Genomic DNA, 13,608 nt, shown 5'->3' on the forward strand with positions numbered 1-13,608 from the left:
TCCTTTTCTGTGAATCATTTCATTGTCTTATAAAGCTAAATTGCCACAATTTTTGGACACTTCAACAACATATATATAAATTATCATTGTACTGTCCAAAACCCAGAAATCCTATTCATTCATTTAGCAGTTAATAATTAAGCACCTATTGTATTCCAATTACTGTTTCAGGTGCTGTAAATATAATACTGAACAAAGCAAAGTCCCTATTCTTACAGGAGATTTTCCATTACTTACTGCCATCTTACCCTTGCTGATGAATTTCTGTCATAATTTGAACAAGCTGGAAGGCTGACTTTTGTCAATTTTTTTTTTTTTTTTTAATAGTGAGGGTATCTTGCTTTGTTGCCCAGGCTAGTCTCAAACTCCTGAGCCCAGGCAGTCCTCCTGAGCCTTGGCCTCCTATAGTGCTGGGATTGCAAGTGTCAGCCACTGCGCCCAGCCATCAATTTTAATTTTACTATTTTCTAATCCAGTTTTTTTAACAATGTAAGAATAAAAAACAAAACAAAACCATGAAAAATTTTAAAAAGTAAGAATAGCATAAATCTTTGTTTTAATGATTTGATTTGAATTTTTAAATAATTTTTTAACCCTTAGATAAAAGAAGCCAATTTCTGGGGTGCTAACTTTGTAATGAGTGGTTCTGACTGTGGCCACATTTTCATCTGGGATCGGCACACTGCTGAGCATTTGATGCTTCTGGAAGCTGATAATCATGTGGTAAACTGCCTGCAGCCACATCCGTTTGACCCAAGTAAGATATCTTTTCTAAGATAAGGGCTAGAAATCATTTGTATGACTCATCAGTCATGCAAAATTGTTTTTTTTTTTTTTAGTTGTTAATAAGAATAATTCAAATTATCTGACTAGGCACCACTAGTCAATTATAGCTGTACTTGAGCTTCAGACACACCTATAATTTGCTTTGTGCACAAAGTAAAAGAAAATAAGTTAAAAAGTTTATTCTCCCAATATTTCTTCTAAGTTTTACAAGTTGTAAGAGGTTTAGTGTGACTGAACTTTTTACTGTTTATCCAAATTGAACATCCAGTCATTTTTAGTCTTCACGTATCTGAATTAATTTATCAGAACAAAAGAGCATTGCTCTTGTCTTCTGTTTGAAATTGCCCACATATCTCATAAGAGAACAATGAATAAGTGACTTCAGCAATGAATTTGAGTGACTTCAACATGGTCTTAAAATTATGTCCTAGGATAACTTTTAGGAAGTTGTCAAAATACTATTTCGATTAACAGTTAAATGTATAGCATACAACTGCTCTTCAAGTTCAGTTTTTGCTATATATATATGCATAACATAAGCACGTCTTGAATTAGTGGCATGTTTCTAGGCTTCATATTAATATGTAAATTTTATTTCTAGTTTTAGCCTCATCTGGCATAGATTATGACATAAAGATCTGGTCACCATTAGAAGAGTCAAGGATTTTTAACCGAAAACTTGCTGATGAAGTAAGATTTTTATTATACCTACTATAGACCATATTTCAATTTGTTCCTAAAATGCTTCCCTAAGAAAAATTAAAACAGTTTATTATGAGTTGCTAACATGAAACAAGTTAATGCAGTAAAGGAGGTCAAATTTTAAGAAAAAGAAAATTTAAGAAAAAAGTATATCTATAATACTAGGGAGGTAAAATCAAAATGGTAGCTTACTAATTATAATATTGATCATCAGTAATGACAGATTAGGTGTATAGTAGTTTAAGAAAAATAGATTTGATTATTCATGTTATTACAATAAAGGATCACACAGAAAAAAATCTGTCCTTTTAAGAAAATAATTTTATTATAGCTGTTTTCTCCAAAAGCATACCTGTTTTTTCATTTTGAGTATAGCTATTTTTCTATTTTGAGTTCTTTTTAAAAAGGAAATGGAACTTTCTCTTTCAGAATTAGTATATAGCAGAACAAATGATTGGAGAATCTTTTCCTTTATCATTGTATTTTAAGATTTTTTTTAAGCTTGTTTAAAACAGTATTTTCAGCCTGAGTTCTTTGGAGCTCTATATTTCTTCTGCGATTGGGAGAGGGAAGGTGGATGACAGGAAGGCATAACTCTGGGCCTTTATTCCCAGATTCAATCAGGGTTTTTATTTGTGGGTTCTCATATACTATTTCTTATCAAAATGAGAGAATCCATTGCTAAAAATGTTAGTAAATTGGAAAACCACTACTCTAGAAGACTAACTGACTGTTCATAGCACAGTTCCCATGTGTACTTTCACTCATTGAATAGACATTTATAAAACACTTGACGTATGTTATACGTGATGCTGGGTTTAAAAGATAAAGCCCTACCCTCAGAGTTTAATGGGAAAGACGATGTAAATAACTAGAACATACTGTAGTAGGATCTGTGTCAGAGATAGACACATAGTGTTTCGGAAGCCCATAGTATTTTGGAACAGCTGTATTTGTAAATGGGATAGATGGGAAGGAGAGGTCTTCACAGAAGAAATAAGAATTGGACAGAAAGAGAATAGTTTACCAGGCAGACAGGGAGCAAAGGAGCACTTGAGACAGAAGGATCAGCATGTGCCAAGGCATGAGAGGGTAAATGAACCGTCATTGTGCCTGGAACATGCACATACATAAAAGTAGCTCAATCAAACTGAACAGGTAGGTGAGGGTAAGATTATAAAGGGCCCTGTGGGACACCCTAACAAGTTGGGAATTTATTATTTCATTATTGGGGAACCATTGACCCCCCAATAATGGGAGGAACAGTCAGAGTAGCATCTTTCTGTTCCTCTCATACTCTTTCTTCCATCCTTTTTTTCCTTTGCCATGATTTTTGCTTTTCCACTTTTTTCTTTTGCTCATGGTTACATGTTGGATCTCTGGACGTTCATGGATATTCAAGTAATCCTATTCTTGTTACTTAAGACTAATTTTCTTGTTAACCCTTGCCAAAAAATTTATTTTTCAAGACTACTCTGCCTCAGTCAAGGAAACATCTTCTCAAGGGATTCAAGTGGCCCATGGATAATAATTGAATTGTATTGCATCACTAAAATTTTCAGTTCTCCTATAGGGAAAACAAGGAGCCAACAAAGTAAATTGCTCCGAGAAACAAATTGCAAATAAAAGCTAAATTAAATTCTTGAATGTTTTAAGTAGGCTCAAAGTTTGACCTTTGTTTTTCTGCCAATTGAAAGAGTGGTATTCTCTGATCTTCCTCCTCTAAATGCAAGTTACTGTGATTATTTGGCATTGAATAGACTTAAGGCAGAAATATAGACATCAGATGCATAAAGAATGAAGTAATTCCTCCTGGTACCTGTTAATTGTTTACTCTTTGCCCGATCTTCAAGGAAAAGGTACAGTTACTCTATGATCTTTGATATGATTGTTTAACTTGCCTTGTAGGTTATAACGCGAAATGAACTCATGCTGGAAGAGACTAGAAACACCATTACAGTTCCAGCCTCTTTCATGTTGAGGATGTTGGCTTCACTGAATCATATCCGAGCTGGTAGGAACTTTCAGTATACTACTAAAATCATTTTTATATTTGAAAAACATCATTATTTAAGGTCCACTTTAAAGGGGTTTATATATTTTTTTAATATAACAAAATGAAGGTAGCTTAACTTCTGAACTAGGATTTCTGTTTATGTTTGACCTTAGCACAGTAACTTAGTTACTTATGAACTACATTTATTGAAAAATGGCCAAAATGAAGAGACCAGAGTCACATAAAAACTCTTTATCAGGTGCTGTTTTCTTAGAGTACAGGACCATACCATAAACCTTAAGATGTATTATACTGCATATACTTTAATAGTAGGTTTGTTGAAAATCAGTCATAGCCCAGACAAAAATAAATGTGACATGCTAAGAAATGAAACAGATACCTCAGTTTGTTTTTTCAATATTTTTTTGTTTTAGATAAACTCTGAGGTGCAGTACCACAGATACATAAAAATAAAAATATTACAACTAATGTTCAAGAAGGAATTGACTAATTTATAACAAAAGAAAAGGTCTAGTATTTATTATAAGCAAAATATATTTATCAAACAAAAGTGTTTATCACTCTTCACTGATTTCATATATGTCTCCATATGTTTGGTATTGTCTATCATCTAATAATAATAGCTACCCTTTATAGAATAACTACAATGTATCAGGCTTACTAATTATTTCACAGCTTTATCCTCATTTAGCCCCAATCCTTTACAAAGTAGACTATTTGTAATAACTTAGCCCAAGTCACACAACTGATAAATGTTAAAGCCAGAATTTGAAATTAGCTTCCAAGCCCTTACTCCCCTTTGACCTGTTAATTTCACTTATAGGAATATATTCAGATCATTCATATGACATGTAGACCTCTGGATGATCTGATCTCAAACTGTTCTAGATGATTTACAGCATTATTTTCTTCTATGACTACTCCATCCACACTGGCCCTCTTTGATTTTGGGGATCCACGAAACTTTCCCACCTCAGAGTTTTTATAATTGTGCTGTCCCCTCCCATCCTCACTCTGCTAGGATAACTTCTTACTGTAAGAACTACGTAAGCAGTAAATTAAATATCACTTCCTCAGAGAGAGTGAGGAATGGAGAGACAAATATTCCACACAAAGTATACAGCATATAGCATTTTTCTAAGCCCTAGAGGAGAGAAAGTGTAGCACATCTGAAAAATTGAAAGAAGACCTGTATGTTTGTAATTAAAAGAATTAGAGAGAAAATAATCCTTAAATTATAAATATTAACTATTATCAGGAAAGAGGGAAAACTTCCAATGGGGAAAACAACAACAAAAGATAAACCTGGACTATAAGCAAAAAATGTTAGTAGACCAACAAAATATTTTTGCAATACTTCTTTGGGTTCCTGTGTTATAAATGGTAATAACACTGTAACTTTTTAAAAATATAGTTTGTTCAATAACAGCAAGTAACTGTTAAAATTCATCCATTTGAATTTCACATTTGAGGAAGCAGCATTTTAAAACAAGAAAAATATTTACTGGTAATAACACCTAAAATTGCTTGCTCTTATCTAATGGTTTGCTCTTCCTCAGTGGTTTTCCAGTAGAAAATTAATTCTCTTTCCAGTTGCACAAAAATCTATTTTAAACAGGTGCTAATGTGTCAGTGTTGGTTAGCTAATAGCTACTACCATCCCTCTTTGGTTTTAGAATTAGATAAGATGTTATATGATATAAAAATTCTCTTTCTTTCATTTCTTTTTGCTTGCAATCAAAAAGACAATTTCTAGTTGGTTTAGTGAGCTTATCTTCTTGCTTCTCTTATACAAAAGACTAGATAGAATAAGGTGCCCAAGAGTTATATTTCTGCTGCCCTTATCCTTAAGAGATCTAGTTATTTGATGGGTCAGTTAGTCAACCACTCTTTTCCTCTCCTATCCAGTGTCCTCCTCCCCATCCAGCACTCCAAGTACAATAATGTGTGCATATTCAAGAGAGTTTGGACTTGGATCAAATAAGCATATGGTAGCCACAAGGTACCTCTCGGCTCATCCGTTAGTCCAGAAGGCTTCCTAGGAAGTCCAGGGAATAGATACGAGACAGTTTCTTTCTATTGGAGCTGTGATTTTTAATGAACGGTCCTCTTCAAATCACCTGTAGGGCTTTAAAAAACTACAAATGCCTAGGTCCCACCTGCTAAAGATTCTGGTTCATTTTATCTGGATAGAGATTGAGCTTCTACATTTTTAAAAAGCAACCAAAGTTAATCTCATGAATAATGCACTAAAGATTGCTAGTCTAGTGGCCACTTCTTGAGATGTAAAGGCAGTTCTGATGTATCTGGAAGCTTTAAGAGACTTTGGAAAGATGGTAATGGTGTCCATGGATCATTCCAGACTCTTCTAGAATGTCTTAGAATCACTTTACTGCCCTGCTTAAAATTCTCCTTTGCCTACACATGTTCTTAGAGTCCAAATGTATTAACATGTCTTATAAAACCCTGCATTGTCTCTTGACACTTCCCATTGTACCTCTGGATCTTGGCACAGATAGTCATTGTTTCTCTGTCATGGGTTTGCAGAGCCTGCCATCCTGTTGAGATCACAATCATTTATTAAATCATTCACAGATTGACTCCATCAGCAAGTGATGCTAACTTTACTTCAGAATAGACCTAATATTTATATACCCTTGTTCTCCCTGATTCTACTCCTCTTGTCCTCATACAGTCTGATTTTCACACAGCAGCCAGAGGGATTCTTTCAAAATGAGTTAATTTTTTGGTTAATAGCCAGATATGGTTTCTGTTGTAACCACTCAGCTCTGCCATTGTAATGCAAAATACCCATAGACCGTATGTAAATGAACAGGTATGGCTCTGTTCTAATAAAACTTAATTTCTAAAAGCAGAGCCAGGTGCAGAGGCTCATGCCTGTAATCTCAGCACGTTGGGAGGCTGAGGCAGGTGAATCAACCTGAGGTCAGGAATTCAAGACCAGCCTGGCCAATGTGGCAAAACCCCGTAAAAAATACAAAAATTAGCCACGCGTGGTGGTACACACCTGTAATGCCAGCTACTTGGGAGGCTGAGGCAGGAGAGTCACTTGAACCCGGGAGGTGGAGGTTGCAGTGAGCCAAGATTGCGCCACTACACTCCAGCCTGGGTGAAAGAGCGAGACTCTGTCTCAAACAAAAACAAAAACAGGTAGTGGGCTGGATTTGCCCATGGTCTGTTGTCTGCTGACCACCTTTTAAAAACATAAATTAGATATCACCCTCTCTTAAAATTCTCAGGGACTCCCTATTGCTCTTAAAATAAAACCCAGACTTCTTACTCTGGCCTACAAGGTCTTGCATGATGTATATCCTGCCAACCTCTGACTTCCACCCAGTCTCCCTTTTTTTCTAGCTCGCTACATTTAGCCATACTGGCCTCTATTCCTCACACTCATCAAGCTTATCAGCACATTTAGGACCTTTTCACTGGTTGTTCTCTGCCCAATGTTGCCCCCAGGACTTCACATGCAATTGAGGTCTCAGCTCCTATACAACCTCCTTAGAAAAGCCTTCCCTAGTCACCCAATCTAAAGTTGCTTTCTGTGTCTTCTTGTATCTTCCCTCTCACTTAGTCATTTGTTCATTGCCTTATTTTCCTCAAGTACTTATCACTCTTAAGTTTTGATTTCTTTATTTATTGCCTTATGACAGATTGGAGGAGAAAAATACAGGTAGTGTCTTGTTTGTTGTCTGTCTTCCTCCTTAGAGAATAAGCTTATAAAGAGCAGAGATCCAGTTTGTCTTAATTTGCAGCTGGGTCTTTAGGCCCCCCAAAACAGTGCCTACCACATAGTAGTTGCTCAACAAATATTGAATAATCTGGTAAATAAGTGCACATCTAATACCAAATCTCTAATTAACAATTAGTTTGTATTATTTCTTTTTTTAAAGAAAGGAAATAAATTATTTGCAGAGGACAGCCTGGAATAGCCTGGAAAATAAAACAACAGTATTTTTTGTGGAACACAGGTTTCCTTTGGGGACTTTTTTTCTTATCTTCTTTCCCTCCCCCTGCAGCAAACTCAGTATCTCTTCATAATCGTATCTTCCCCAGCCAAAAATAATTTCCTGAAGAAATATTCTAACAGAGAATAAAAGGAACCTTTCTACAAATGTAAACCCTATTTACAAAAGCAATTTGGCATTGCCTACTTTTGATAAACAGTATACATAGAAGTGGTTCTTAGTTCCAGTTTTTATTTAAAAGAACACACTGTTCTTCAGACCCTCTAGTCTATAATTGCCAACCAGAGATTTGTATAAGTGTTTAACGGCTTTGCAGCCTTACTACTTCAGTAGCATTTCATGAACAGAAGATTTAATTTATTTTGAGAAGCTGGGCTTACATTCTGGGAGAGATGACTGTGGATCAGTTAAATAAATTGGATTTGAGGAGAGAACAACTATTCTGCCTTCCTCATTCCAGAAACCACTGTCACTTATTCTGTGACCTGTTGTAAAGACACTTGGCCCTCATTTGTCTCTTTATTGTGTGCCTCTGAGTGCAAAAATCTAACCTCTACTGCAAACTCCCTGATTTAAAGGCAGTGACATTTTTTCTTAACTCTCTATTTCTTCATCTTTTTTATAACGTGACAGCCAGAAGAAGTTTGTGTAAGAAGCCTGCCAGCTTTGAAGTAGGCCGTTACTACTTCATCCTGCTCTGCTAACATGACAGAACAGGTTTCTTGAATGTATTCAGTCATACTCAGGATTCCCATTCCTCATCCCTGCTTAAGTAGAATAGCAACTTAATGTTTTGTTCTCTCTTGAAAGTATCACACAATGAAAACAATGTAATTTTTTTATACTAATATCCTTTTTAGGTAGCGTTTTATTGGTCAGAAATCCTTCCACTGTGTTTAAATTCCTTACTGATCTGTAAAGGTCTATTCAAATCTTACTTTGTTCATTTATTTTATAAACATGTATTGAATACTTACAGTAATAACTACATTTGTATAATTAAGGGTATAAATCTTATACACATACATTATTTCATTGGTTTGACATTGGATTACAGTTGGCATAGGGGAGATTTAATCTAATTCACTTGGACAATTAAACAATTAAAAGGGGCATATATTCCCTTCCTGTATCCTGTTCTTGGTGCTGTTGATCTAGGATCCAATGGGAGTGTTTAAGCCTCTGTATCTAATAAATAAAATCTCAGGATTCAACTTTCTCTTGCCGTTGACAGTAGGACTGAACTGTTTTCCTTATGCTTAACCTTAGTATTTTCCATGTTACTGTGGGGAAATGTTTCTGGGGCAGAAACATCCTAGTTCCATCTCAGTGGTGGTGATTTTATGCTGTTTTCTTCTTCATAAAACCCTAATGTAATGTATCTTACCTTCATAAAACTTACATTCATTTATTCAGTAAACCTTCATTGAACATTCTATACTAGGCTCTGAGGATATAAAGATAAAAAGAAGTAATTCCTGCCCCCTGGGAACTCACAGTCTGGTCTGCAAAAAGACATACAAACAACATTTACTGTAATTAGGATCATCATTATGAAGTTCATACAAGATATTCTAGAATGTGGAGGAGGGAGTTCATAATTCTGCAGATAGCCTGTTTGGAAAAGTTCAGGAAAAGATTCACAAAAGGGATAATAGTTGTAATGAGATGAGTAAGAACCTTTACAGCTAAAGAATTGGGCAAAAGTATCCCAAGCAGAGGAATAGCAAGTGTAAATCATGAAAACTTGAGAGAGCATACTGTACTCACCAGTTTGTAAGTTTATATTCACTTGAGCATTTAACCCAAATAAGCTCCTTGAGACCAGAAACTTAAATCTGTTTCGGTCACCATTGTATCCTCAGTTTTTAGCACAATGCCTGGAACATAGTATTTAATTTAAAAAAATCTTTTTACAAACAGAATTATACAAATCCTCACAATGGTCCACATATTTTCTCTCACACAGTCTCCTTCTCACTCCACTTTGCAGCACCTGATGTACCTCGTTAGAAACCTAGACTCCAAAGAACACTGAAAGCCACTGCAGCAGAACATAATATATCAAGATTTTAGGAGTGGGTTTCTTTTTCACATTTATATTTTAGAACAACATGCATAATCAAAGCTAATAATACTCTGTTTTGTTTACTCTTTTATTTGCCTCTAAAAAACATCCACACATAGTGGTGAACTGATTTTTAACCAGTTTTAAATAGAAGGCATTGAAAAATATTTATAATTGTAATTACTAAAAGTATTTCTCTTTGCAATTCTCTTATCTGTGTTTCCAGACCGGTTGGAGGGTGACAGATCAGAAGGCTCTGGTCAAGAGAATGAAAATGAGGATGAGGAATAATAAACTCTTTTTGGCAAGCACTTAAATGTTCTGAAATTTGTATAAGACATTTATTATATTTTTTTCTTTACAGAGCTTTAGTGCAATTTTAAGGTTATGGTTTTTGGAGTTTTTCCCTTTTTTTGGGATAACCTAACATTGGTTTGGAATGATTGTGTGCATGAATTTGGGAGATTGTATAAAACAAAACTAGCAGAATGTTTTTAAAACTTTTGCCGTGTATGAGGAGTGCTAGAAAATGCAAAGTGCAATATTTTCCCTAACCTTCAGATGTGGGAGCTTGGATCAAAGTTGAAGAATAATCTTCATCATAGTGAAAATGTTGGTTCAAATAAATTTCTACACTTGCCATTTGCATGTTTATTGCTTTCTAATTAAAGAAATTGGTTGTTTTAAGATACCCTGAATTTGACTTTTTATTTAATGCCCTGCTCTCTCCTGCAGCATACGAGGACTATTTTTCTAAATTTTCTAGATTTAACAACTTTTTCCTTTTGTACTTATGTGGGATAAAATCATATAGAAGGACTTTCTTCATTTTTCTTTCCAAGATACAGCTGACCCTTGAACAACCCAGGGGTTAGTGGCACCAGCCCGTTCACAGGTGAAGATTGATGTATAACTGTTGATTCCCCAAAAACTTGACGAGTAACAGCCTGTTGATTGCAAGCCTTACTCATAACATGGTCAATTAACACATATTTTGTGTATTATATGTATTATATGCTATATTCTTACAATAAAGTAAGCTACAGAAAAGAAAGTTATTAAGAAAATCATAAGGAAGAGAAAATATATTTACTGTTCACTAAGTGGAAGTGGGTCATCATAAAGGTCCTCATGTTGAGTAGGCTGAAGAAGAGCGAGGCGTTGGTCTTGCTGTCTCAGGGATGGCAGAGGAAATCCACATGTGAGTAGCTCTATGTAATTCAAACCTGTGTTGTTCAAGGGTCAACTATACTTTATTTTTACCCCTAGTTGTCATCTCTCCTGACGAGTGGAACTTCATTATACAGATACAGGAGTTAGTCTTCAGGCAGAAATCACTGAGAGCATCATAGGTAACTCACATAGTAGTGTAAACTAGCCCTGAAGGAAATGGCTCTGGCCTACCTCTCACTCCAAATTTTAAATTTCACTGCAGGTTACTGGTCATCCAGTCTTCTAATTTCTGCTCTTTCTTAACTCTAGTATCCACCTCCATTCAAGTCATCTACGCCCAAGTCATCTACATATCCTGTAGGTTATGACCTGAAACTGCTCCTGCAGACCTAACCCTTCAGTCATCGTCCCTCACTTCTACTAAATTTTCATTCTGCTGGCATCTTCCCCTCAGTCTGTTCACATACTCATGACTCTTCAGTCCATTCACAAAATAAGTAAAATCTTTTTTCAACAACAAATTATTCTCTATATACTTTCTGATTTCTCTCCTCCTCTTGTCATCCAAATGAGCATAGTACACATCCATAGCTTCTCTTTGCTACTTTCTTGATATACAAAGCTGCCTCCAGAAGCCAGACCTGCCAGGTGGGAGTGAAGCAGTTAGTTTGCTGCCTCATAATATCTCGGAGGCAAAATCACAAGCATGGCAGTGTGTGTCGTGGTCCATGATTTCAAAGGCATGCTGACTGTCACACACACCCTCAAACACACGCTCGGCATTTGCTATTGTAGGTTTCTGGGATGGCACATCATTTCTCCCTTTTTGAGGGAAGTCTTTGAGCTTCCATTCAGCGGGCTGTTGGGAACTGTCTCAGTTGTGAAGACAGAGACTTACCCCAGCAACTTCTCCATGACCTGTAGTCCAGGCGCTATCTTCACTATACCTCCTTGCCAGCCAGCAGCTGAACAAGACATTGAATTACATGCCAGACTGATCATTGAGCCCATCTTGAAACAGCCATTCAGTGCTGATACAAAATTATAACACTGATACAAGAAAGAAAATGTTGGCGTTGTCAAGGTCAGAGCTGTGGATCATATGACAGCTTATCTATCACCATCAGCACCAGCCTTGAGCTCTAGCTTTTGATCACACTCTGGAAGCGGATATCATACCACTGGTGACTATACACAGTGGCTGAAAGAGGCCGGAGCGAATGCAAATCTGATGGTTTGCCATGGTCATCTCAAACCTGTCTGTTAATGCTTTTAGTGTTTGTGCTGTAACAGCTGCCCTTTTTTGTTGAAAGTAAATACATCTCTTATTGTTCAATTAGCAGATAGTTGAAAGGTTCCTATTACTTTCAGGAATCTAAATATCTTGGAGAGAAAGGACAAAGTCAGATACTGAGAGTAAGATACCTCTCTGGCTGAGCCACAACTGGTCTCAGACTAGTCAGTCAGTCGGTAGCCAAGCAGGGCACCCCTCCCATATGGAGAACAGGGATCTCTCCTCCGCAGCCAGAGACACCTGCTGCTGAGAAGATGGGTTAGCTTTTTGTATAGAGGAAAAATAACTGCAGTAGGTTATTAATAAGCTGAGTAGGTTCAACTGGACTTCAACATCCAGCTTGACAAAGCCACATATGTATCCACATTAGGAAACGTAAATGGTCAAGAAATCAGCTTTAGCCAACCAAGGTCACTTCATGACTTCTGGGAAGTACAAGGGTCTTAGTTTCTGGTTTTTCAGTTATGTACCTTGCTCAAGCCACCTGACTTCTCTGGGTTTGTTCCACCTCTAAAGCGGGGTTGGTCATAGGTTGCACTACCTATGTCACAGGGGCTATGTTAGGGCAAAATGAAGTCATAAGATTGATGGGCTGTTATACAGGGTAACTGAAAAGATGACTGTAAGCCATAAGACAGTAAGAGGGATGTGCTATAGCTGGGTGCTGGGAAATTGACAGGACAGTGGATAATGGAGGACTCAATGGGGGAAGGAGTAACCGTCATAAAAATGGTATTCATCTGCTCTGGTGCAGGATGTTGATGGGGGAGGGAGGGGCTATGGGAACTCTGTACTCTTTGCTCAGTTTTGCTGTGAATCTAAAACTGCTCTAAAAAAAAATTATTTTTTAAAAAAGTATTTGTTAAATGAACTGGGTCCTCCACCCACAGTGATTTTGCAGAGTTTTGGAGGTGCACATTGCTCAGAAGCAGGACAAGCCAGACAAGCTGTCAGGAGGCACAAAGAGAGAAACATCTACAGAGGCAGAATTCACAAGTGCTGACTGCTTCCAAGATTGGGTGTGTGTCAGAGGACCCCAGAAAGCTCACAGACTGGACCTGAGGACCACCATTGGCTCAGATAAAGGAAATTTCAGTGGTGGCAGGTGAGGGGATCAGGAAAAGGTGGGTTTCATGCCCTGAGGTGGTTCTGAGTCTCAGTGGTAATGATAATCTGCCTCTTGCCCTCTTCGACTTTGATTATGGGATAGAGAATATATCTGTAGATGAGCGGAGAGATAGGGCATAGCTCCTTTAAAAACCTTGGGTTAAGAGTACTTCTTGGGCATGGTGAGAAGTAGGTCATTTAAACAGTGCTCTGAATATAATTGCCTTGGAGGAACTGATGAAAAATGCATGGATGAGTATTTCCAGGTGACTGGTGTGGGCACTTCCCCACCAATTCTGCAGCAATCCACCCCTTTCTGCTCAGTCTCCCTCGTTTTAGCCCATGGGAAGGGAGGTTAGCAGGAGGTATATGGCTGCCTATTGCCAATGGCAATGGAAGAAAATGGGAGAAAGGTAAAGGCACTCAACAAAGTCCACAGACCACAAGTACAAATTCACCATTCCCACAGCTA

At 37.1% G+C, this 13,608-nt stretch overlaps 1 protein-coding gene across 15 annotated transcripts in view; it reads left to right on the plus strand.

Moving 5' to 3' along the window:
* DCAF6 (DDB1 and CUL4 associated factor 6) overlaps positions 1–10,253 on the plus strand; it is a 141,396-nt gene extending 131,143 nt beyond the window's left edge. For all 15 annotated transcript variants that reach the window (XM_037740495.1, XM_037740496.1, XM_017534164.2 and 12 more), the window contains 4 exons: positions 601–757; positions 1,388–1,476; positions 3,397–3,502; positions 9,789–10,253. In XM_037740495.1, the coding sequence (XP_037596423.1) occupies positions 601–757; positions 1,388–1,476; positions 3,397–3,502; positions 9,789–9,853 (417 nt within the window). In that variant the 3' untranslated portion in view covers positions 9,854–10,253. The remainder of the gene's footprint in view (positions 1–600; positions 758–1,387; positions 1,477–3,396; positions 3,503–9,788) is intronic.
* Positions 10,254–13,608: the final 3,355 nt, after the last annotated feature.

The sequence above is a fragment of the Cebus imitator genome, unplaced genomic scaffold (assembly GCF_001604975.1).
Source record: "Cebus imitator isolate Cc_AM_T3 unplaced genomic scaffold, Cebus_imitator-1.0 Scaffold84, whole genome shotgun sequence".
Classification (NCBI taxonomy): domain Eukaryota; kingdom Metazoa; phylum Chordata; class Mammalia; order Primates; family Cebidae; genus Cebus; species Cebus imitator.